At 31.6% G+C, this 27182-nt stretch overlaps 1 protein-coding gene across 3 annotated transcripts; it reads right to left on the reverse strand.

Annotated features, from left to right (window-relative positions):
• Window positions 1-870: 870 nt before the first annotated feature.
• On the reverse strand, window positions 871-26944 carry LOC112685279. Of its 3 annotated transcripts, none has more exons than XM_025557118.1 (19): window positions 19286-19367; window positions 19044-19129; window positions 18064-18325; window positions 10451-10732; window positions 10209-10341; window positions 9951-10093; window positions 9546-9863; window positions 9300-9407; window positions 8736-9235; window positions 8545-8669; window positions 7671-7831; window positions 6753-6931; window positions 5840-5979; window positions 5526-5762; window positions 4856-5006; window positions 4611-4769; window positions 4389-4552; window positions 3407-3568; window positions 871-2501 (listed from the first exon to the last, which is right to left on the reverse strand). In XM_025557118.1, the coding sequence occupies exons 1-19, from the start codon at window positions 19362-19364 to the stop codon at window positions 2285-2287; spliced, it is 3606 nt and encodes a 1201-aa protein (XP_025412903.1). In that variant the 5' UTR covers window positions 19365-19367; the 3' UTR covers window positions 871-2284. The 3 variants fall into 3 exon arrangements, with proteins under 3 accessions (XP_025412903.1, XP_025412904.1, XP_025412905.1); XM_025557119.1 differs by lacking the exon at window positions 19286-19367 and adding an exon at window positions 26529-26944 and having other exon boundaries at window positions 2285-2501; XM_025557120.1 differs by having other exon boundaries at window positions 2285-2501; window positions 9546-9845.
• Window positions 26945-27182: the final 238 nt, after the last annotated feature.

Genomic DNA, 27182 nt, shown 5'->3' on the forward strand with positions numbered 1-27182 from the left:
GCCAGTTTGACCGGTATCAGATGGTTAACTAGTTGGATACCACTGACGTTGCAGAACGATCGTTCATTAATATAATTAATTATAATTCATAATTAATAATAATATATGATCACTGTTTTTATATATTATATATATATTTTATATATTATATTATATATTTTCAAATTTTTTTATACATTATACATTTTGTATACCTATATAAATTTTTAAATTTTAAATCATCATTACGTAATTCACGTAAAAAACATTTGATTAAATTATTTGTTGTACGTTTTTTATTTAAAGGATGAACCCACATTCTTTTTTGTTTTTCATCCTCTTCGATATTTAACAACAAAGACCACAAAATAGGAACAATAACTTCTTCTTCGTCGGAAGACATTTTGGTGACTGAAATACTATACTACAATTTTATGACTAACGATGACTTACACAGTTTTGCTTTTTTGGTGTACGACCGACCAAAACAAACTGTTTTTAGTTGTTTTCAGACAAAAATGACTAACGATGACTAAAGCAGTTTTGCTTTTTTGGTGTGCGGCCGGCCTAATATATCTTTCTCGTAAACCACACATTAAAATATATCGAGATAATCGATACCGTTTTTTCGATCACGTTCTCGAAAATTGTATTCTCAATAAACCAATACGCGTAGGTTCACGAAAACCCCTTGATAAGCATTGCATTGCATTCGTGCGCAACGTGGTATAACATTAAACAATTAAAGTTGATATTACTTTTTACCGTCTATTAGGAACGACGTTCACTTCGATATTCTTTGCGTGTAACAGTCCGTTCGATTAAATAACAATTACATATTATTAAAACACACCGTACATATCGTCTGGCACGAATAAATAACACCACCACTGGTTGTTTGTATAATATGTTTTTATTGATAAATGTAGTGGTTAAACTAAAAAGTATTAGCAGAATAAATACATCAAGACGAATAAACAACTAGAATAATATTATGTTATAAAGTAACATTGATAATAATATAAAATAAACTATGGTATAATATTTACGTAAAAAATAATATTTCAAAAACCGCCTGGGTACCTCAGCGAAGAGCAGTCGTACATAGTACAAAAATAATTATTGATATTTTTTAATAATATTAAAACTATGACCATCGTAATTCATATTTTGGACATTCGTAAGATTCCGTATTTGAAAATTTGAAGACAACGAATGAGATGTTAAAAATATTTTACTGGTAAAAACATTGCGTGAAACGATTAATACTAATGATATAATATCAATTATGATGATTTTTTGAGAACACGATGTGCTTTTGACTGGAATACCCGACGTCGACCTTAACAAAAACTTAAGTAGTATAAATAGTTGTGAAAATTATGAGATGCATAAAAAATAACATTATTCGAGCGCAATTATCATTCGTCGTTTGTACACCGAGCGTGTCACAAGTATTTTTTATTCAACGCGTGCCACTAAAAATCGATACTTATTGTTTAAACGCACTCAAAAAAAAGAAAAAAAGCCCTTTGTGACATAAAAAAAAACATTCAATCCGTGATCAACGTTAATTCCAAAACTGTACCTAAACTCTACTTACGATAATAATAAAAAAAAAAATATTATGTTGTGTGTAAATAATGCATGAGTAAACATCCTTGTGTAAAAACATAACGTAAAAATATATTACGTTATATTACGTGTGATCAAGTTTTAAAACTAGTAAATATAAAATATAGATAAAAAAAAAAAGACAAAAATACATTCGATTACAATATGAGATAGGTAAAGAAGAACGTGTTATATTAGTACATAATGTTCGAATTTTGTTAATATATGCACGAAGAAGTCTTACAGAATTTAATGTGACAATTAATATTTCAATTAGAAAACCGTTAAAATAAAAACGATCAGTTTTTAGTTTGAATTAATTTGAATCGAATAGGAGGGGCAATTGATGTAATAATTTTTAAAATTCAAACGAGTATCTAAATATTTGTAAACCGTAACCGAAAAGTTCACTAAGACTGTCGTGGAAATTCGAAAGACTATAAATTGCAATATACTACGAGTTCGAACGTTTAGCGGCACAAGGAAAGGTGGAACTCTTGGTAATTTTCTTATTATTATGTTACGTTTTTTTAACACAATGAAATTATGATCGTTTACCGGCAGATTTGAATATTTCGAATAAAAAATATTGTAATATTAATAGTAAAATAATATTAATAATAGTAATAATAATAATTATCCAACGACGAAAAAAGCACGTCGCACGCATTAACTTTCATTCGCACACGCATCAGTGACAGAAAGCTTCATTTTTGAATACGTTCTGACCCGCTGTAGAGAAAGTGATGCTGCGCAGGCTCCGAGACCGTTCGAATAACGAAGGATCCGTGTAGATCGGCTCGCTTGGATCCTCGAACCCTTTTCCAACGCCACTACCGCCGCCGCCACCAACCACCACTGCCGTCGTTAAGTTGGTAGATCCACTACCCATTGGTTCCACGGGTGCTCTGAGCAAAAAGATAAAAACGTTTAGACACAATATTTGATAAAAAGTTCCGAAATTCGCGGGTGGACAACGAACGATCAACAAGATATATAGCCAACGGAAAAAACGAAAGCCCGAGAAAATATTACTACGCAGTCTTGTAGTACGCATTACAGTCGGGGCTTCTGATCTTTTTGATATTACTTAAACACTAATTAAAAATGTTATTTTATTTTATTACTTTTATTATTTTTTTGATCAAGTCAAAAAAAACGTTTTCGGCTCAATTATAGGTATTACAAAATATGAATCATAATACGGTTAAGTTTAATCAGTTGTGGTACAATAACTACTTACGTTTTTTATTTATTTTATAAGTGTTTAAATAATATTACATTATTCTATTCATCCAAATATTTCTGAAATTAAAATTGTAATTTAATAATATTCACACGAAAAATGCAAAGCATATATGCCGATGCATAGTTAGGGAAGTGAAAATTTTATTTAATAAAAAATCAATTTAAGAACTAATCTTTAAAATATCGCGTATCACTATTATAATAATTTTTAAATAATTTGTCATCAATTTATGTGCGCTTATACTAATTAGTTAAAATATATGCTCACATAACTTATACAATTTAAATTAAATAATTTACAAAAAATAGATTTTTTTTTCTTTGATAAAACAGAAAAACACAACATTTGAATTCAATAATGAAGACTTAACGAATTTATTTTATAATTTTCTTCGCTTTTAGACTTTTCATATTCTTACTAATTATATATTAAAAAGCATTTTTTTCTTTTTAAAATAAATGAAATATTAATTCAAACGAAAAAAAAACTATGTTAGCAAAGTAATATGAAATCACGGATATCACGGATAGTCTAACTCAAATATTAATATTTAGAGGGACTCACCTTATGTTAAGGAATGGTTTGCGCTTTCCGAATGACATGTTGGAGAAGAAACTGCGACCCGAAAACGACATGCGCCCCGTAGACCCGCTACGTTGAGTCATGTCGCTTAGACCAGAACTGCTATTTGCCATTTCATTCTTGGCCGTCAGCAACCAATAACGCCTGCGAACAGTTACGATACATTTTATGAGACCTGAGAATTCTTTTAATTACCCAAAACTTGTTTATTAACAAACATATGAACCCATTAATTTTTTCTAATCAAAAATTTTTAATGTTTCGAAACGGAATAAAATGTAAGTTCATTAATAATATAAACGAAATTCAAAATCAGTATGTTCAAAAAAATTCGAACTTAACATTTCATTTCTATGAACACTCCCAATGATAAAACTAGTTTATCTATGGTAAATTATTGATTTTATAATATCTAAAATCTATAGTTTAACCCCGATGTATTCATTATTATTTAATATTTAAATAAATAGTTTATATAATATTATATTTAATTTATATTATTTTTCAATTTCTTAATTTTGATTTTTCGTTTCGTATTGGTGTTAGTGAATAACTGTAGTTCAATTTTCCATTTAGATATACACTTTCTAACATTTGGAACAAACTAAATTTAAGCATTATATTAATTTAGTTTACGTAAATGTGAAACAAAAATACTTTTTAGACGTATTTGAATGTATTATTTCTTTTTTATTTTTACGAAGCCGTAGTCTCGATAATAATATTTGTATATTTCTCGACAAATCGAAAATAATATTACCAAAGGATACCTGATGATGATAAATATAATGCGATAAATGGGTATGTGTTTATAGTATTGTGCTCATATATAAGAAAGCATCTTCGCTATGTGGTTTATTTTTTTTTCTAAACACGGTGGTAACGATTTTCTACCAAAAATCAAGATCACGTTTCAAAACAACAAGCGATCTTTATTAACACATGCGGTTTGTGATCTACTTACTTGTAGTAGATGCCGGCGGACATGGACACGGTGATCAAAAGCACCAAGAACATGAACAGTGAGAATACCATGCTGTAATATTCTCTGTTCGTCAAACAAATGCTCTGCGGTGCCGGTTCCGATGTCATCTGTTCCAATGGCATGTCGTACCGGCTCTCGTACACCTAGGAAAACCGGAACGCGTGACAAACTTGTCTACGATAATCCGGTCACCAAACTTACCTCAATCACTTGTCGCACTTTTTCCTCTTCCCCAGGCGTGTTCCCTGTTGAATCGTCCGGTCCGTCCATCGTGGTTCCGTTTTTGTCTGCGGCGCTCGTGTCCCTGCGACGTCTGCCCAGCGACGGTTCCGTTCTGCCCGCGTGCAGTGTACAATACGCCTATGTTCACAGTAAGCACAGCAACGTGTTAATATGATTGTGGATAACCGGAACGAATAAAAAAATCCACTATGTAATAGTGTTACCGGTTGACATCCGTCGCGACACGTCCTGACGGTAGCTTCGAACACCAGGAAATTCGATTCGGGAATCTTGAAAGCGTTAAATCTCGCTTCCAAGCCGTCGCCCTCTCTAGCCTTGTCCAAACCGGGAAACACGAAGTTATCCACTGGACACCTGTGAAAATAATACAATCGTGGGTTATTCATCATACGCTTGCTACAAAATAACACCTATATATGCAGATAACTTCACAGTTTAATTGAAAACGCGACGTGGTCTACCGTAGTTCTATTAATTAGTTGTTTTTTTTCCGATATGAGAGTGAGGTCAAAAAAATGTTGACACCCAACTCCACCACAGGGACTACAATGCGTGTTGTCATTTTAAATAAATATAATACTCATATCATTATAAACATTTGTGGTTATTAAGATAACCGATTTGTTATTACGATTAGTTTGAATTTAGTCGAAACGTTTAAATCTGCGTTTGATAAAATTACAACGAATTTGTATAAGTCATAAGAAAAAAAAAGAAAAACAGTAAAAAATGAAGACTATAGGATTTATTTTGTATTTTATTCTGCTTAATTATCTTTCATCTTATTCTAGATAATTTAATACAATATGGTTCATATCTTTTTTCTAAAACCACATCCAGCCGTAACGATAATACGTAAGCCGTCGGACTCACCCATAACGGTCTATCAACTGAACACTCCTGCCGCTGTACGGATCCCTTGCAATTACATTAGTTGCGAATATGTCACTAGCATAGTTATATCCGTCTTGAGCCTCTAATCGGAAAGTCAGTGGGTCTCCCACGGCGATTGTTTGCGTGGGCCGGCCCTGGAATAGGATCATCAACCGGACACGTGAACTCAACGAGTTCTCCGCCGGTAGGTATTCGATGGGAATCGGACTTCCGGAGCTGAAAACGGAAATCCATTAGACGATATAACCCTAAACAATCGTCCAGGTTTTCAAAATTATCCAAGTTGTACTTACTTTGCGGTCATGTAACTCGAAGTGACGACAGCCTCCCCTGGGCCTCGAAATAAACAAGTCAAATTGTATCGTTTGTCTCTACTGGTCTGTACGTAATCGCTGAACTGCACAACTACGATGTTTGTCATTGTATCTCCGTACTACACAACGTAAAAATAAATATATATATATATATATATATATACGAAACCATTTTTAAGTTGTTTGCGTGTAATATTAATCCTTTTAAAAAACCATCGATAGATCATGAATATGTAATTATAATATATTTCACCGTACTAGCGGCTATGATCAGCCATTTACTGACTCCTTAAATCCCAAACAAAGAGGGAACACACATAGTTTCTAAACGTTATTTAACGTCACTATACTGTGTTGTCTGAAGAGCACTGTTAATCAACGGTGCACATTAATATAGACTTATTAGATATAAAAAAACATTAGCGAAAGTTGTAGCGATTCTTTGATGATTTCCAAAACAATCAATTATAATTTCTATAAAGTACTATGTATTTTAAACCGTTGTAACGAATGTATATACGAATAATTCGGTAAGCAAATTCAATAATTTTGAATGTATGAGAACATTTTTGACACCTTCGGTATGGTAATATAACATTTTCTATCGTATAACGGTTGATAACTATATAGTCTGTGCATCTAGAATAATATAGCGCCGAAGTTGTCGATAACAAAAAAAAAGATACGCAACAAGTTTTGCGGTCAACGTAGTGATCGTGAAATCGTTGAAGCATTTTTGCGTCTATTGTGTGCCCAACGGTAATTAAACACGTCGTCGCTGTACCTCGACAGGACCACCTGTTTTTCCCCACGCTACCGGAAAACATTCACACACATGGTCACGTTCGTTTCGTAATCAAGCGCAATGTCGATCCGAACAACATATAGTTACCCGTTGCGTTCCACAATCCGGATATCCCTGCGCACCGCTGATCCGCAAAACGTTCGCGGTTCCGCCGTTTCCTCTGTAGAAACATCTGTCGTAATAACCGTGCGTGTATATTCGGCCCAGAAATCCTTCCGGTGTGCGTAGCGTGAACTCCATTCCGTCTTCGCTGCACACTTGCGTCACTGCGAATAAATATGCACAACAGCCACGATCAGCTTGGATACAAGTTTTTTCAATCGGTTATGTTGAAAACAAAATCGAATCCGGAAGACGTTTTACACGAGTGCAAACGTAAAGCAAACTTTCGAAAAATATATTCATACAAAAAAAAAAAAAAAAACACTAAAGAAATAAAATATATTATAATTTACTATAAAAATATAGTTTGTGGTGCTTTTTGAAGTGTTTAACGAATCATTTCAGATATTCAGATAGGTATGCATTTATATTATTTAAATATATTTTAAAATTTACGAGTTAAGAAAAATATTTCCATTACGTATTAATAATCACTATTATTTTTGGTTTTAAAAATGGTAATATTTTTCAATATTAATTTCTTTGCTCCTTTTTTACATGATTAACAGTTTATATTTTACATGCCACTATCTAGGTACCTAATTTTTATATCTAACGGGATTTATTCCTAACTGTCATGACTTGAACACACTCGAACATTATAGATTTATTCAATATATCTATATTACAATGGAGAAAAGTTCAAATATTAATATATTTTTTTATCGCACAAATAAAGATCATAATGAATAAATTAATTTAAAAGACCGATGTATAGTGAGCAAAGATTTAGAAAAAATTAAAATAATTAAATAAGTTTTTGAACACAGGGTATAAAGTTAATTGCTGTGCGTTCTGTCGACAACAATATACCTAGGTAATGTAATTATAGACAACACTTACCGTCCAGACATTCTTGACTACTCCGGCTTCCCATGGCGGACTTTTCGTAAAAATCGTAGTCCGGCGCGTTTTCGAAGAACGCCGGATTGCCCATGTCGACGTATCGCGTTTCCTGATCGCTCAACTCGCAATTTTCTCTCTGCGTCCCGTACGGTGCCGTCCTGTCGACGATATAAAAAGTCATTAATAACACAAGACTATTTCTAAAATGTTGGCGAGCATCGCGATCAGCCGATCTTATTGTATCAGCTTGCGTTTTTGATAATTATTACAGTCAAACCTCTATTTAACGAACCGAACGGTTCACAGAAAAAAAATATCGTTAAATATAATTATAATTTCTCTTCTTATGAAACTTGTTTTCACTGCACGAAATATGGCATAGTTATATGCATGATAATTCATACAGTAATAATGTTGTATCGTTAAATATGAAACAATATTTATAATACCATGTTAGTTGGTATATTATTATGTATAGTTTACTTATTATATGAATGTACAGAGTACATTTTTTTTACATTTTTTTCTTCTTTTATCAAAAAACTGTAATTCCTGTTTAAATCCCCAAAACTTTATTTTGCCATATTCTCTAAAACTCAGAAATACAATTAATATTGTTTTGAAATTTTAAAACAATAGAATAGTATGAAACTAATTCGTCAAATAGAATATTTTTCTTTAAACTGAAACGTTTTTCAATAAAAATATTATCGTTCCAAAAAAAGAAATAATTCGTTCTGTAGAAAAGTTTTGTTTAATAGAAGTTCGACAAAATTATCCAATTATCAGTTGACAAGAATATCATTCGGACACAATAACTAAAACTTAATGGGGTCTGATAGACCACTACTCTGTGAAACGCGGTACTCACCTGTAGTTAAATGATCGGCAGTTGAAATCCCTGACCAACGAACACTCGCGCTCGCAATGCGATAACGTGGGCGCAGTGATGAATCGCTTAATCAATCCTCTTGCCATACGCATCCGTACACCCATCTATTAATCCGTGCACATACATTAGACGCCACGTTACGTTTGGTTTTGAACAAGCTAATAAAATACCTGTTTGAATCCGTCAGCGTCGTCACATCGTATATTGAACGGTCTGTTGCCGTCTATTCCGCCGCCGCCCACACCACCGATGCCGCCGCCGCCTATGCCACCGATACCACCACCACCACCGATTCCACCGCCGATACCGCCGCCATAATAACCTGGTACACTAGGAAGTCCCAAAGGAGGTCCTAATGGAGATCCTCCGATTGGAGGTAATCCACCAGGAATAGCCGAAGGTGTGTACGGTGGTATCGAAGATCCGATAACGGCCGGTGTGGATCCGAAGGCATAATTATTGCCCCCGGAACCCAGAAAAGGAGGTATATCCGCTCCGTGACCTCCAACGTGGCCCCAATATCCTACAGGTGCTTCACTAGGATAAGGTCCAACGCTTGAACTCACACCACTTCCTCCGGCTACTCCTCCTCCTCCTCCAATCCCGTTGCCGGCTGTACTAGAATAACCCGGATAAGAACCTCCTCCGTACACTCCACCAAAACCTCCTCCTATATTACGGATCATAAATATAATGATTGTTTCTTATTCGAACTTTAACATTTAAAACCTCACCTATTGGTTTACCCGGAGTTGGATAAGGCGGTTTGCCACTGCCTAGAAAATTGGATCCTTGTCCCAGGGGATCGGGTCTTGTGAACGGTGTTGACGCGACACCGCCGTCTGTGAATAGAATAATTAACAACAGATAAATAATATGTATTTCGGAAATATGCAAACAGAATTGATCAAAAAATCACGAGACCGAAAATCAACAATCAATAATAGTGATTCAATCAATATAATGGTAGGTCAACTCACTCATTAAATTTTCGTAATAATCGTAATCAGCGTCGTATATCACGCGATGCCCGTCTCTCTGGTTGAAGCGGCTAAGCCTGCAGATCCTGAAACGCTCGCTGTAAACGGCCGAACGGCACTGGAAGCTCACTTGCCTCAGACACTCATCCAGACACTCGCTCAACGACCGTCCAGTGATTTCCGAATGAAACTCACCGCCGAGCCGGCTGTTCCTGTACCGTTGGAAAGCCGTGTCGGGTCTGCGGCCATCGGCGAATAGGTGTGACGTTAACGTGTTGTCCGAGAACTCATTGCCCTTGGCTGTAAGCAAGTCGCCACCTGATATTTCGTTAGAGATTTGCAAACACACGTTGGGTCAGTGATTGGTTAGCAGGGGGGTGACTTAAATTAATCTTAAACACTTACGGTTGTCCAAGCACACCAGGTCGTACAGATCGTGCGTAGGACTGTTGCTCACTCTGAGATCATCCTTCTGCGACATCGAGTCTTCCTCGAATATTATGCAACGTCTGATTTGTTCGTCGTACTCGACGGCCCGACAGAAATATCTAAGGAAGAGTGCAAAAAAAAAAAATTTAAAAAACTATCCGTTGGTAGTTTAAAATCCCAATTTCGATAGGTCGATTGCATGTTTAAAGTCATATCATTATATATTATACTCACTTTTCGGCGCGTAAACATTGCGCTTGACACTCGATCAAAGATAGATTGGCGAAAATGTCCACTTCAAACGGCCCACCCAACCGTTTGTTTTCCTCTTTGACAAATATAACTGGCCCATCACAACGTCTTTCGACTGAACGTGCACAAAAAAAAATCAATTGTAATATTTTCTCAAGCGAATAATTTAACTGCATCGTACGAAACAAATGATAAATAATCGCACAAGTGGGAAATATGCTTACCGTTCAAACAAGTGTTTTCTAAATAATCAGAACTAGGATCTTCTTCAAGTAGTTCTGGGTGTGATCTCCTGGTGAATCTGCTGAGCCAACAAGTTTTTGAGGCCGAGTCGTATGTCACCGATCGGCAAACAAACGTGAACTCGTTCAAACATTTGTCTTCGCAATCCGTCCGGTTAGCTGCTATCATTTCCTTATATTCGCTAGGTGGTAACTTAAGTTTCTTCCTGGTATGTCTTTCGAAAACGTAATGTCTATTGGCACATTCTCTTTCAATCCTACTAGCTGTAAATTATACGAACAACATCAATTTTCGGAACACTAAATATTTTTAATTTTGTCCTATGTCCGTTCGTATACATACGAAAAATACGAGTACATATGTATGTTACGGATAAAGTTCGAAAATTGATATTTTACACATTACTCGAGTAAAGTAAACCTTATTCGTATGAATAATATAATGTGTACATTATCCAGTGTGCTATGGATAAGGTATGAAGTAGAAAAAAAACCAAATCATATGAATTCGAGAAAAAAAAATTATTAAGTAAATTATGTATTATTAAATTAATATTTTATACATGAAAAAATTTAAATAATTAAATATAGTTATTTATAGGAACAGTTCAAATCCGGATGGCATTTTAAGTTGCAAAATATCTCCTCAGATTTACATTTACTCGTACATTTATTTGTTAAACAATGATTTTTATACAAACATTTTTTAAAACTTTGACCATCGAAAATAAGTTGTGCATTAGTTATTTCACACAAAGAATTTTTTTTGTAGCCGACACTTGTAAAATATTTATTAATGGTTCATTATGATTTATTTGTTTTTTATTACGTTTCTTATTTCAGATAATATGTCATAGTATTCTGATTCCGTTAAATTTACCGAATTCTCATTCTTTTCATTGATTAATTTATTAAATTTCTCATAAAATTTCTTTTTTTAAAAAAAATTAAATTATCAAATATTAATAAACCGAACAAGTGAACTTGAAAACCGATAGCACCATATTGAAGTTTAAAATTAATATACAATAGCAATGCACACGATTTATCGTAATATACAATTTATACTCGTATTTTATGAATATTATCTACAATTGATATTTTATCATATTTTATTTTATGAAAACACTTTGTCCGCTCAAAGGTAAATAATGTACAAATTACCTGGTTAATGTACCTAAAAAATAAACGTATTACAAATCAGTGCATTTTTTAAAGAATTTTAACTGGATGACAGTTTTTTTTTTCTCTCAAAATAATCTGTATACTTAGGCTACGCTCAGACGACGACATTTTTCTCGTATACCGTATACGAGATTTTATCAAAAAGAACAGTAGCAGCGAATGTTATATTTGTACGTTTACACAAAGTCCACGTGAGAAAATTCCGTATTCGCGAAATATTGTTTTTCATACACCGTACGAACTTGTCACTACGATTCGATAAACTTCGAATATATTTTTATCGTATTTGTGATTAGTTAACGCTTGTCTTGTATTATTATTATTATTAAGCTTTTTAAAATGGAAGACGATAGTATTTCAATATAGTAGAATCCTTTTCTAGTCTTAATAATAGATTGTCAAAATTAGCCATCGACATACGAAAATAATTATAAAATTTCTGTTCTCAGTCAGGTTTAAGTAAAATTTTTCAAAACGTTTTTCACGTCATGGATCATTTTTTAAAAGAGGATATACCCAGAATCTTCGATGTACCAACGTTCCATACAAACATTTCTATACCAATAAAAAATGAGTGAAACACGTAATCTATGATAACAATTATGTGTTGACTGCCGACAGTGCTACTATATCCATGTATCAAAACCTGTACGTGAAAAAATCTAATCAGTCACCGTCTGAACGTAGCCTTAATGGGGTGATGGTAGTATTTCACGTTCGGCCTGCATAATTTTATTTAGTCTTTCAATCGAACGGGCGACATATCATGTGTCACCAAGTCAACTAGTTTAAAAAATGCACTGTTACAAATATGTTTACTTTATCCAATAGGCCTGAGTATTGTTCATATTACCCGATTTTCGTACTCTATTCGTAACATATACATACCTACCATAAAAAAATATTGAAATTCAGATCATCCGAATTTGTTATACATAATAGCATAATTGCTTAAAAAATTATTCCCAATTTGAATATAGATAGCATTATGTTTTATATATCTATAAAAATTACTAATCACCAGTTGATTAATAGTGGCATTATTGCTATAGTTTTCATATAGTTATTGTATTTTCAACTTGTAGCAATTATTAAGAATGGTCTATTATTATTCTAGTAAATAATAATTTGTATTACAATTTTTTTAAATATATACTAAGTGCCATATGAAAAAAAATCGTTATAAATAAATAATACGAGTAAAAATTACTGTTACGCACGTGATAAATATATTTATAGAGACAGAGAATCACAATAATTTCTCTAACACAAAATGCATAAACTGAAACACTATGGCTTATATTTTTATTAATTTATTGGAAAATGTATACAATCTTCAAACAATAACTTGTTCAATCACTATATGTGTGATCGTTGAAAACTAATTACATTTATGTGTACGATTTGATTAGCTTAAACACATAACAGGCGTTCAGCAGCGGCACACGAAGAACAAGAATATATTGAAATTACTTTTTTTAATCATTATTATTATTATAAAAGTAATTTTTTATTTTTAAATATTACTAAATCCAATTTTATCACGATATCTACGCCGAAGACTTTATGTTGAATTCCTTAGAAAGGTATCATGGACAAATAGTGTAGACATGTCAGCAACTGGACAAATTTCAAAGTTCGAAAGGAATGCAAAATCAAAAACGAGGTTATGAACACCTATGATCGATGAAAGTTTAATGGCATAACGTGTATTCAGAATGGCGTAAATAAGGTATGTTTTCGTTTGAATACCATGTTGAATTATTTTACATGATTTGTTTTATACATTAATTTTTCCAAAAAAAAAAATAAATAAGTCTTAAGCAATTTTATAATTACGCTGTCAGTTTGACACCGGGTTACTGAATGATTAATTTTTTATTGAATATCGGGAAGAGATAAAAATAACGTCGGAAAATGTTGTTATTATATAATATTATAATTTCAAAGGATAATAGATACAACCGGCGAATAATATAATTGCACTACCATTCCCAATATACGTGTTGGAAAAAAATTATTTACTAATAATCAATAGTTTAGTAACGAAGTAGTAAACACAATACGTGTATTGTATAATTTTAATGCGTATTTTCTTCGCTATAATAACGTGTTAAATGTATTTTTTTCCCATAACGATACGTCCACAATTCAACTGATATCTAGTATAACAAATTTTTTTACCACCATGATAAATAACTTGAAATATATTTGGAAATAACTTCATAATAATGATGATTTTAATTGAACTTCCCAGCAATTTAAATCGTGATTGATAACACAAAAGGTTATTCACCTCACGTCGATCACATAACATAACACGGTCGGTTGCACACCGTGTGTTTGACCGGGGGTGATTATTGTCCAGAACAAACATAATTCGTACGTTAATCGAGGTCAAAGAAAAAGCAAAATATGAACTGGACTTTCGAAAATAATCATCAAATTTGGACGAAAAAAAATTATATACTGTTTGAAAGTTATATGTTTTATTGATTTTTTTTTTTTTTTAGTGTAAATGTTTGCATTTAAACTTAACTGGTAAAAATTATTTGGATTTATTCAAAAATTATCTGAGCTTTTAAATTATGCATTTAATATTACTATTATTAATATTCCACGTATATATAGTATATATATATATATCAGTATATATCTAGCATTATACATAAGCGATTTTTTTTTTATTCTACGTAATAATGTTGAAATATTAATGTCCTAAAAAAGTTACAACAACATAATTTATAAAACATTGAAACGTAAAACAAAGTAATTATTAACTGCTGAAAATATTATTTCCGAAAGATATTTCCGTATAATATCAAAAAAATAGTATCTAAATCACTAACCAATTTTTATTTTATATACCTAATAATAGATTTTCATTTTTATTACTAAATAGGTACTGCTTTTATTTTTGTAGAATTTTGTACAATATTATATGCATATCTTAAATCTGTATTACAATGGAAACGAACCGCTTAGGAAACATAATACTAGTAGGAATATTATTACATAATGAAAAAAAGATACACTTTGAGTTACAAACGACATTGCAATAGTAGTAGGTGGCACTGTATTCTAATAATAATGAGATAATGAATATTATGTTGAACGATGAATATATAATGAAAATAAATTAAATGAAAACTTTTTTAAATAGATTGATTGAAGCGTCGGGTGGCACTACTGAGTGCCCTCCCACATCTGTCACTCTCGATATGTAAATACTATGCTTATATCAAAATTACTAAATGTACTTAAATAGCTGTATAGATTGTAATTATATTTTAATAAATAAAAAAAAAAAAAAAAAAAAAAAAAAAGATTGATTGAATCATATAATTAATTTAAAAATCTGCAGTAAAACAATTAATTTTTCCCCTTATAATATAACAAAAACATATAAATACTGGAAACGTTAATTTTCTTATACTAAATGTTTAATACAATTTTCCAACTATTTTAGAGAACGCTGTTGATTTTCAATCACCTACCACCACTCGCCATTACTGATAAAATAATAAAAATAATTTTCTATTATTTGAAAGGTCTTTTGGCATTATACAACAATAACACGACAATTATGAGTACAATACTACAGTTATTAAGATACAATTTAAAATAAAATCAATAAAAAAATATACAATATGTTGTTGAAAAGTGAAATAATGATGAATGCTGATAGGCACAATTAATTAATTATATTGGTTTTAATAGAGAAGAAGAACATAATTTGGAAAAATTAAAGTGGATTAAAGATAAAATTTTAAAACTGAAATAATAGTATATGTATATATATATATATGTATAATACATATATTACACACGTAGAGGTGAAACTAGAAATGTTTACGCCCAGGGAAAATATTAAAATTATGCCCTATCATAGACCAATAATCAAATACTCTTCTCAAGAATTTTTTTCTAATAATAAATATACAATCATACTTATTGAGTTTTAACCTAAAATCAAAATTTAACAAAGTTAAAAATATCAAATTAGTTGTGAAAAATTACAAAAATTACACCCTCTAAAATGTTACAACCAGGAACGAATCCCTGTCTTCCACCCCCTATTTCTACATCTATATACGCATACAAGAAGAAGATATTAAATAAATAACATGATCGAAATGGTTAAAAATAAACATTTATTTAAAACGGACGTTAAAAATAATATTAATGGATCTGTCAATTAATTGTTTTAAATTCATCGGGAAATGTAATAATTATTTAACTGTCCGATAATGTGATTGGTGATTGATTGATAGCATAGGCGAGCGCAGACTTGTATCAAGGTGTACCTGCAATACTTTTGGGCCTTATCTTAAAAAAAACGAATACCTAGGTATATTTAATAAATGATGGTGTATAAATAATTAAATAAACCTAACTACAATTTTATATTTAACATTGTGATGTATTAGTCCCAATGAATATGTTTTCCTTGAATCTCGTATATTTTTCTCAGATAGCTTCAATTATTTATGATTTGTACTTTTGTATTAAATTGTAACTGTTAAACTATCATAATATTTTCGTGCGAAAACTTGGAAAATTTCGGTACATTTTTTCTATTACAAAACATAATTAATTTTTTTACCAAATACGAGTATTTTAAAATAAATGATATTTAATTTAAGAAAAATTAGTTAACATATAGGCCTCTTATTCTTAAATTTAAACTGTAAGACTCCATTTATAAAATTTTGCATATTCTCGTGCGCATACCTATGGTTGGCCAATATATCGGTGTAATCTCATCTGAGGAAGTGATATAAAATAATATAAAAACTTATTTTACTTATTTAAGTAAAAAAAAATGTCCAGTCAAAACTCTAATTAAGCGAGTAGTGATTTTAAATAACAACAGAATCGTTAAATGTTTATTAAATTAGAAATTATGTATGAAGTATGATATCTCTAAACGAATAAATGTAACAGTACAGGTACTATCGGTTCAGTATTGATTGCAAACAGTAAATTAATAATGACCATTATTAATAGTTGAACTGTCTCATCCGTATCTAATTTAGTGATATAGAATTATATGTACATATTGTCCTTCACATTTTATAACAAGCCTTGAGTAACAAGAGAAGGGTAAAATTAAAAAAAACGTAATATATTTTTTTTCACGTTTAACATAATGTAACATAATTATTTAGTATAATATAAAAATTAAATTGAGATAATTCAAAACGTAAAGAGCTTAAAAAATATTATTTGTGTTGTCAAGTTGTCGAAATATTGGATTAGATATGTTGTGCAGAGGGATTTATTAATTTTTTTTTTAGACTATATAATTATAGTTATTATATAGTATATGGTAGTTATAGTACATTGAAACATAGTAATAATTATAAATGATTTATTCACGTTCATATATATTTGTATAAAAGTATTATTCTCATAAAGATAACATAAATACATTTAAGATCCTGACATTTGTAGCCCGGTTACTAGTTTCAGAACAAACGGCAAAGGGCAGATATCAACAGATTTGAGCCGTCTGGGCATAACCTAAACCGTTTGTAACCCAAATCTTGATAAATTATTATACATATCTACACGATAATATTATACTAACCCACGTGACAACATTGTAATAATGTACACCGATCGTTTAAAAAAAATATTTTCATGAATAAAAGTTGTACCATAGTTTCTCATACCACCAGTCATTCGATTTCATTCGAATTCAATTAAGCGTACCTACGTCTAACTGTTCTTTGACAAATATAAAATATTTTGTTACACTACAGTGAATACGACCGACGACGGAACGGTTTTTGATTATGTTTTGTTGTTACAGTTATGTGCGCGACGCGTTTGAACACAAAGTCATGTTTGATTTAAAAACTATAAAACAAAATCCATAAGTATATTAAACAATGTATTTCCGATATGACGAAGAAAAAATAAAATTAACCTTTAAACTGAACATTAAATAATTGCGATGCATAGTGTTAAATAGTAATCACGGTATTATTGTATCTAATTACAAATCGTTTTTGGGTATGTTTAATTTGAATCGTGTGTGATGATTATTATACGCCGCAAACGTGGTAAAAAATGTGTTGGTCAAATAATTCGTTGCCAATAGATCTGCATGTATATTGGTACGAAAGTATCACGTTAAAGGTCTCCGTGCGTTCGACGTGATCTATTTTAAAATAATACAAATCGTTTTACTCGTGAGAAATATTTTCGATTCGCAACGATCGAATGATTCCAGGTCGTTCAAGTCTCCCGACACTTACCATTCAATGGTCGGGAATGGGCACTTTTGTTGATCAAAAAACCAAGTTCTTATTTTTAATATTTTTACCGAACCGGCTGAGCTTAGCTTTTGCCGCACCACCTTTGATATAATGTACATTAATGCAGGATTATGCGGTACTCACATGACAGACACACTTCGGTGTAATGCACGCTATTGGGCACGACCACCAGCACGCCGATACCTTCTGGGTGTGCCTGTTCCCTGGTCAGGTAACACGTGGATTCCTCGTACTCGACCGTGCCGCTAAACGAAGCGATTCGACTGCCCGGTTGGAAATCAAACGACGTACACGTCCGTACTAGGTTGTTGGTGGCCGTACGGTCTCGCAGACAAAGCTCTTGGCATTTTTCCAGCACTCGGAAAGGCGGGGCCGTGTCCCGTACCTAAAACAAGCGGAACAAAATATGCAACTGGGAATAGGTTTTTTGTACAAAGTGCACCTATAGTTTTATAGAAACGGTGAAACCATTATAATTTTAAAACAAAGAACAAAATAATACGTCCTATGAGTTTGTAAACTTTTTTAAGGGTCGGTTTAAAAAAAAAATAAGAAATCTTGCTAAACTTGCCATTTAAATCTCACTTGGAGAAAGAGATGTATCGAAATAAAATTTAATTTAAACTATAGACCATTTAATCAAATATTATGTATTAACTTGAGACGCGAAGTTTTGAAAACATTTAACTCATAATATCATCGTATATTACCGAACGAAATATATGCATTAAAAAACCGTACCTACAGTTTTCCGTACGATTAAATTGTATTTTATTATTTACTGATAAATTGAAAAATATTTACTAATTGCGTTTATGAAAAATTTTAACTACACCTAAACCATTTATTTAAATATGATATTGAAATTATTAGATATTATCTGTTTACCAAATTTCAGAAAAAAATAAATAAATATATATTTTCTTTTTACAAGTACTAAGCGTTTGATTAATTTTAGATGATTAATAAAATCATAAATATCGAACAGTATAGTTGAATCATGAGATATTTTCATCATTTAATCTATATATTCCGAGTAGTCTACAATGTTTTACTTTTGGCACTGGTATAATGCACAAACGGATAAAATATAATGTACTCACCACGTCATCATCGAATCCTTGCAATTGCTGATCGGGTAGTCTTTCGTAAACGATTCGGCCGATGCCTTGGTTGCACGTTGTTTGGGCTGCAATAAAAAAATTAAATAAATTACTAAACATAACAATGCAATGTCTCGTCGTGCTTATTTGTCAATAAAAATGTAATCGTAAACAGAATTTTTATTTTATTTTTATTCAACTGGAAATCTCAACCAAAATTACTGAACTATGTGAAAGCTTACCGATCGTGTGTACCGTTGAGTACATTACGAGCATCACAAAGTACGAAACAGTAAGATATGGTTTCATTATGACCATCATAATAATGCTGTATAAAAATAATTCGATTTGTACACTCTCAAACTTTCCTCGGGTGAAAAAAAGAATGAAAAACTACTCGTATAAGTCGATGGTTCACTTTACCAGCAGCAAATATTTTGTTACTGGGCTCAACGCTATAATGCTGGTAAAGCGGACGGTGACTCCATAATATTAAAAGCTGAAGTCAATCTTTCCACTGACGCTGATTGACAGGAACTAGTTATGGTCTGATGTACGTCTAGATCATCCTTCCACTACATGCGAAATTCCGACAGCGTGAAATAACAAATTAACGCAAATCAAACGTGTCAGTAATGGTGTGGGTTATGTATGATGAGAAGGGGCATATTTATTGGTGTCAAGTACAATTTATCAGTTTGGCTGTCCCGTATGTGTTTTATATAGAAAACCAATAATGCTTAATCACGATTTTTAGAATGCAAACATTTATTGTCGACACTATAATTTTACTGTAAGATGAATTTACTTAAAAATACTTAAATTTACTTAAATATACCTTAGAGTATTGTGATTACATTTGAAATTGTCAACATCGATTTTTCACAAATTAGTACTGTAAATCCATTGAATTTGATACGTGTAACAAGTACATGTTATCGTTATATCGTTATACGAGTAATATTTGGACAATCTAGTAACGTGCAAATGACGACAGAGAGCTAATAAAATATTTTTCTCCGTCGATCATTTAATTAAACAAAATTGTTTAATTGAAAATTATTTCACATTTATTATTATTTAAGACATTACACACACTATTTTTTTTTTTTTTTTGCTTAAGATTGCATTGTTATCGGTAATGGTTCTAACAGTAATATATCAAACCATTGGGATTATGTCTAAAATTAAAAAAAACACAAACATCATACCATTCAAAATAATATCACTATTACGTCCGAAAATATTTATTGTGTTACGTTTATAATATTAATTATAGATTCGTTTAAACCGATAAGGCGGCGCTGTGTAGGCAAATGTGATACGTGCAAGACGGCGGTAACAATCTTTATCGTTGCATTCGACCATCAACGTCTCAACGCGCGCACCGTATCCATACACGTGCACTAGTGATTTTCAACCTGGATGGGAGCCCCCACTAATTAATTAGCGTCGCCGACACGGGATTTGAAGTAAAAAAAAATTAATGCAATAAAATGTTAAAACTATGTCGCTGAAATAGACATTAGTAAAATATTATTTTAACAGTACGATAATAATTTTAATAGTTTTTTATTTTACATCTTCGAGGGCACTTATAAAGTTTTCAATTACATTTGCATGTCGGATAATCGTTGCATTAAATTGTATGCGCTTGAATTTTTTCAAGGATCGTCAGAAAAAAAAAATCGAACGTTTTATTTGATACAATCGAAAAGGCCTGCAGGTGACAATTTGTTCAAACGTTTGGGCTAGGTCAATCCGAAGACGAAGGAGAAGCATCTGAGTGCGTACACATAGGTTGGTAAACCCAGCGGGATCGGGACCGGAAACAAAGAAAACTCACCGTGACTTCCTGGCCGCCGGTCAATGTTCGATTGTTATTTTTTGACACAGTTTGACGGCAGGACATTGGCGCTGGTTAAAAAAAAAATTACAATGCCCAAAATCCGTTATTGTGCACAAAATTCCACCATGGCCGTGTGTTAATCCGATTACGTGCGCGGTGCTATTGGCAGCGGTCGGGCGATAGACGACTTATCGCAAAAATAAAAAAATTGATTACCACAAATTTAAGATCCCACCCGCTGTAAATCGAGTAATAAACGCAGGCTATAGGCAAATATGGGATTATTAACCGGCGATAAAAGTTACGCTTTGGTCGAACATCGAATAATTTTTACAACTTTTGAACTTATCAAATTTGTTCAACTATAGCTTTGTATCACAACCATTGTTATATCTGTGTGCTCAACTCCAACTATTATGGAAATAATCATAGATAATTTTAAAAACCGACTGGATATATTTTTTTCATTTTTATTCAACATTCGATATACAAAAAATTGATAAATACAAGTAAGATACTTATTGCGGATAAAATCATGATCAAAGTTTATAAAAATGCAAAGTTATTAGCAATTGAATGAATAAGTAATACGACATAGTAATTATAATAGGTACACTATACTTATTAATACATTTGATTTATAACTAAGATATATATATATCGATATTGTCTTTCTCTATGATAACTTAAAGCTAAAATAGTTATTATTTAATTGTTTCCTAATTTAACGATTTGTACTGAACTCAAGCTAATCGTTTTATCGACCTACTCAATTTAATTATTATGAATATATTATTATTATTCTGAATTGTATTATGCCTAGTAAAATAAAATACGCTTATAACTATTGATACTATAATATCAGTATCCATATAAATTTGAATAAAACTATAAAAGTCGAGAAAATCCGATACATTTCTACAGTAAAAAGTTCATAATATTTTCAATTTTCATACAATTTTCATGCGTTTTATAAAAATAAGATTTTCCTTATATGAAAAAAAATATATATATTTTACTGGAAAGTTGCATTAATAGTTTACATTAAAACCGTCCCACTGAGAGCACATTGGTTTCCCTCTATCGCACTGCGGATTCTCGAGCTTTTTATTTACTTCTGGCGATTTTCAACCGAGCCATTGTGTGTGTTTTAGACAAATGCATAATGAGTTGTACGCTTTTCGAGATAATAATATGTAATCAAATTACAGAAGCGCTGGTTTATAATGTTTCGTATGTAATCATTGAACAAGCGGCGCCGCGACACCGCAGTGATTGAAAAATAAATAAAAAATTTCCCATTCCTCTCAACGAACAGCCCAAACGCGCAGTGTAAAAAAAAAATCACGACACATACTTGCGATACACGGTTAAGCGCAACGAGCTTCGTTAAAATAATATGATTTTTGTAAAAAAAAAAAAAACTAAAATTATAAAAAAAAAACGTTATAAAAACCTACGCGTGATTCACTCATGTTTCGAATGGGCAGTGCGGGGAAATAGATCCACGCGCGTATTTTTATTATATATGCACTAGCATATATAATATAATAATTTCATCCTTTAACACTGGTTGGTCATTGCGAATCACTCATGCAATAACTCGTGGCGTTTGGGTCTCTCCGCGACAAAAGAGTGCAACGAACCGCGGGGTGATATCGGGGAACGATCTCCGCGCTCTCAATGACACGACGCGGCCATGGGACGTAAAGTCAGGACCGATTCAGGCAGTACATTAGCACATAATACATAATGTTATCTGCTAGTCGAAATTTAAATAATTTACGCGGCACGATCGGCCGGCAGCAAACTTTTTAAAATTCATCATCATAATATTACGTGTGTATTCTTTTCAGTCAAGTTGAATCATTTCCGACGTATTATTTTACGACGAAAAGAAATAAAAATTTAGAAACCCCGTTATTGGCATTTTTGTTTTCTATTCGGCGGAACTGAAAGAAAACATATTTAACAGTACAATATGTATAGATCATTATAATTCAACGCAAGATCCAATCGAATTTCAAATTTTTATTCGCAATCCTACCATTTTGGGTTTTACTTATAATGGTCAGTTATTTTTGTTATAATAATGATTAACGAATAATCTACAGCTGTAGGTTAATTATTCATGATACATATTTAATGAAAATATGAATTCTTAAACATCTCATGGTCAATATTAATCATAAAAACCATTCATTGACACATATAATTTTATACTTAGTATTCTATGATAAAGAACTCGAGACTTCAGCAGTAACAGAAATATTAACAGTTTTAGATATTTTTAATTGAAATATAATTTTCTGATTGTATTATATTTGGTTTCATACATAAATTTAGTGCTATTCTCGTAGTGTTATTTCCCATACATACCTGATTTTAAAAAATTGTTGAAAAGTTATAGATATATCTATTCCACACACTCGCAAATAATTCGCTAATAATAAACGTTTTTTCGAACTCGGAAGAAATCTCATCTGTATTTTGATTAAATTATCATAAATGCCGTTTAGTAATTCAATAACACGATTACAACAAATTTATGAAAGCAATTTTTTATCAAACTATGTAACAAGTCAATATTAATTGACTTCATATAAAAAACTAAAAAAAAAATGTATATCAAATTTAAATTCAATAAATGTACAATTTTATTAACTGTCCCGTAGACTTTATAACATAGAATTATACTCATACACCTATGTTATTGGACATTTTATTATATACCAGAAGTCCAAGTCGACTAATATTATATAATGACAAACACATTAAATGGTTGAATTCAACCACTGACATTGCTCAAACCATAACCATGAGAGAAATATATTTTATTTTATTTAATTTTTATAACAGTATGGGACATCAGCCCAAGACAAGAAAATATAAAGTATCTACTATACACAGATGTAAGCGAAACTATTTTTCAAAATTTCTCTGACTTCATATTGTCAATATTACGTTCTGTTACATTATAATATAATAGGGATTACGCTATATCGACAAATATTTTGTTTTATTATTTTTTTCATAAAAATTCCTATGTACTTGATGAGAATATCTATCCCGATGAAAACATGAGTATAAAAAAATTTAAAAAAATTTCTTTGAGCACATTAAATATAAAAATATAAATTTTAATTATTAATAATATTGTTGTCAGACGAATCTCGAACGTTAGAAAAACCACTGGGGCTAGAGTATTGTGAGATAAATATCATGGAATGTGAATAATAGGATAATTGAAAAATGTAAAAAAAACTTGAAAATATTTCTCTGGTAAAATATATAAGTATCACTTGTAAAAAACATAAACTGTCAAAGAAAAAATATTAAATAAACACATGCAATAACCTAATATAAATACAATTAGAAATTTTTTTTTTTTAGTTGAATTTTATCTACAAGCCAATTATGATAGAAATAACACGGTTTTATCCTCCATTGTCCGACGAAATGACGAAGATAGTATAAATATAGAATGACCTATTTATTTATTGCTTTTTATCTATTACATGTTTGATTAATTTTAATTGTACTTTTATCGTCAAGCCTATGAGCATTGAATACAACAAAAATTCGATAGAAATGGTCAAGTGGCAGTTAATTTAAAATCATCCGTTATAGAGGAGCTTCCACCGTATAGGCAAAATAAAATACATTTATATAATTTTGCTATAGAATTGAAACATTTGTGTTATTTAGAACGAAGTTTCCGCCTTTAAGAGGCATCCGTAAATGGAGTTTAGGCTGTATTTATTTTATTTACTAATTTTTTACTATTTGATTTTAAAGCAAATATTATTATGATATAAATAACGAAATATTTACGGTAATTATTCACTAATTTGCATTTAATTTACTTAGACTCGGGAGTAGAGAATACGTATTATATATAACATAAAATATTATACTCGAATTAAATTCTGAGTGAAGGGTAAATTTTATTGATTGTATTATAATGTTTTTAATCTGTGAATATTTTCTGACTGTCAGTTGATATAAGTAATAATTATTCTTAAAAATGTAACTTGACTATAAAGGGTTACGTTAAAAAGTTACATTAAATAAGTTAAAATAAAATTTAAAACACTTAAACGTAAACGTCAAATGTTAAACGTACGTTGAGTACGTTAAAAAGGTAATTTTCGATTCAACAAAAATTGTTTTTTTTATTATGAAATAAATATCGAAAAAATTGTATGAATCATCTTCGTCGGACCAATGATCACATTGTATTTGAGAAAAAATAATTTTGTACTTTGAGACTTGAAAATAAATATTTATCAACACTATATCTTTGAACCATATTATTATCTCTCGAAAATTACGAACATTTTACCAATCGGTTTTGTACCTATTTACACTTAAAGGTATAACATGCAATATTTGAACAGATTTAATGTTTTTTATTAGTAATAAATACAAAAAATTAATATTATACCTTTGACCTGAATTTTTTTCGAACGCATTAAATCGTTTTCAAATGTTTAAGGTGCTAAAGATGATATATACTATCAGAAACAGAATATTTCCGTGTTTTTTTGACTATGAAAATACAATCTGGTATGAAAGACGGTTAAAAATTGATCACCCGCGAAAACATCATATTCTTGTATTGACTCAATATTTAACTTTTCCGGTCATCGAATAACGTCATCAAACAAAAATTGTTAAAAAAACTATTCATCATGATGATAATATAATATATAATATATATATTATACACACAAACTGACGATTATATAATGGTGATTAAATAAAGAACAATGACCAGCAGAGTTCATAAATACACTAGACGAAATAGTAGTGTACTCATATTCGTGTCAAGGACCCCAGTTAAACCCTTAATTTGCTTTAGTTCTCTCCGGACTTTCCCTTACTGGTCGATTAAATTGAAGTCATGGCTAACTTGGCAGAAAATCGTAGCCTATGGATTATAGCCGATAATTACAACTGTGGAAAATGCCTGTACAGTCCATACGTGTCATCCCGGCAAATCTTTCGCCCAAAACGTGTCGGACTGTGCCAAATTACATAGTGTCCCCCACACACAAACACAACGGTTATTACTGCACAGCAGTACTCGTATATGTTATACAGACAAACATGTTGTTTGTGTTTTTTTTTTTTGTTCTATTCGAATTCTACGGATCGTTTGGTGATTTAATTACAGGGCCACTGGACCCTGAGTTCGCATCGTGTGCGCAACCACTGTGACTGAACGCTGACCGGAAGGACTAATTGTTGACCACGTCAGCCCCTCGAAACCCGCGTGCTCCGCAAAATTCGAACGTTCAACGGTCGAGAGAGGTGAGGTAAAATTCATATCTGATATAGGTTCGTTGAAAATATCTAAGACTATGTGATAACAAAGCGAACGAATTGCATCCCTTACGATTGTGCTATAATATTCCAAGATCGTTTTTAATAATCAACATATACGATATACCCGCGGAAAAATGAACTGGGCGATTAAATTAAAAAAATAGTAAAATTATACTAATTTAAAAAAAATTTCCATTTAATAAGCGTCGTATACCTATAACTATTAATTCGATCAAAATATTTTATGTACGAAAGATAAAAATGTGCATTAAAAGAAAAAAAAAATCTAATTTCTAATAACATACCATTTGTTAACATTTTGAGAACAGTGAGTACCGTGATAGCTTGAACCATACTTGGTAAACAATTTGTTGATTTCATTTTCGCGTAAATCACAAATTGAAAATTGCTAGCACATGTTCCAAGTGTCCGACACTACGAACGGCAGTGTTTCACGGTGGACCGTGTTCGTGTATTCCGTGGATTCGTGTGTACAAGTGTATAGAGAAAAATAAGAGTTAAAAATTTTAAAAAAAAAAAAAAAAAGACAAAAAGTAGAAAAAATGTAATTAAACTATAATTAGTTATCTGTCTATGTGATGTTATTTCAAAATAAATACGACTGAGGAAAATAAATTTTTTTACAGTACGTATGTGCGACCGCAAAATTAGATGGAAAAAACACGACTGGTCCGGTTGACGGCGCGGAGCTAAAAGATCGACGGACGCTGTGTATTGTGGCTTCGGATGTCCACAGGTGAATACACAATGTCCTTGGGTAATGTCCAAGCACGAATCCGGAAGTGCACGCGACTATTGTGTCCGGGAGATACGACTTCCGGAAAAATAGCACCGCCGGACCGAGGTGTGAACTCGAGTGTGTGCGTATGTATGCGTGTGCACGTTTGCATATGTGTGTGTGTGTGTGTGTGTGTGTGTGTGTGTGTGTGTGTGTGTGT

Source organism: Sipha flava, unplaced genomic scaffold, assembly GCF_003268045.1.
Source record: "Sipha flava isolate LNK unplaced genomic scaffold, YSA_version1 272_pilon_pilon, whole genome shotgun sequence".
In the NCBI taxonomy this organism is placed as follows: domain Eukaryota; kingdom Metazoa; phylum Arthropoda; class Insecta; order Hemiptera; family Aphididae; genus Sipha; species Sipha flava.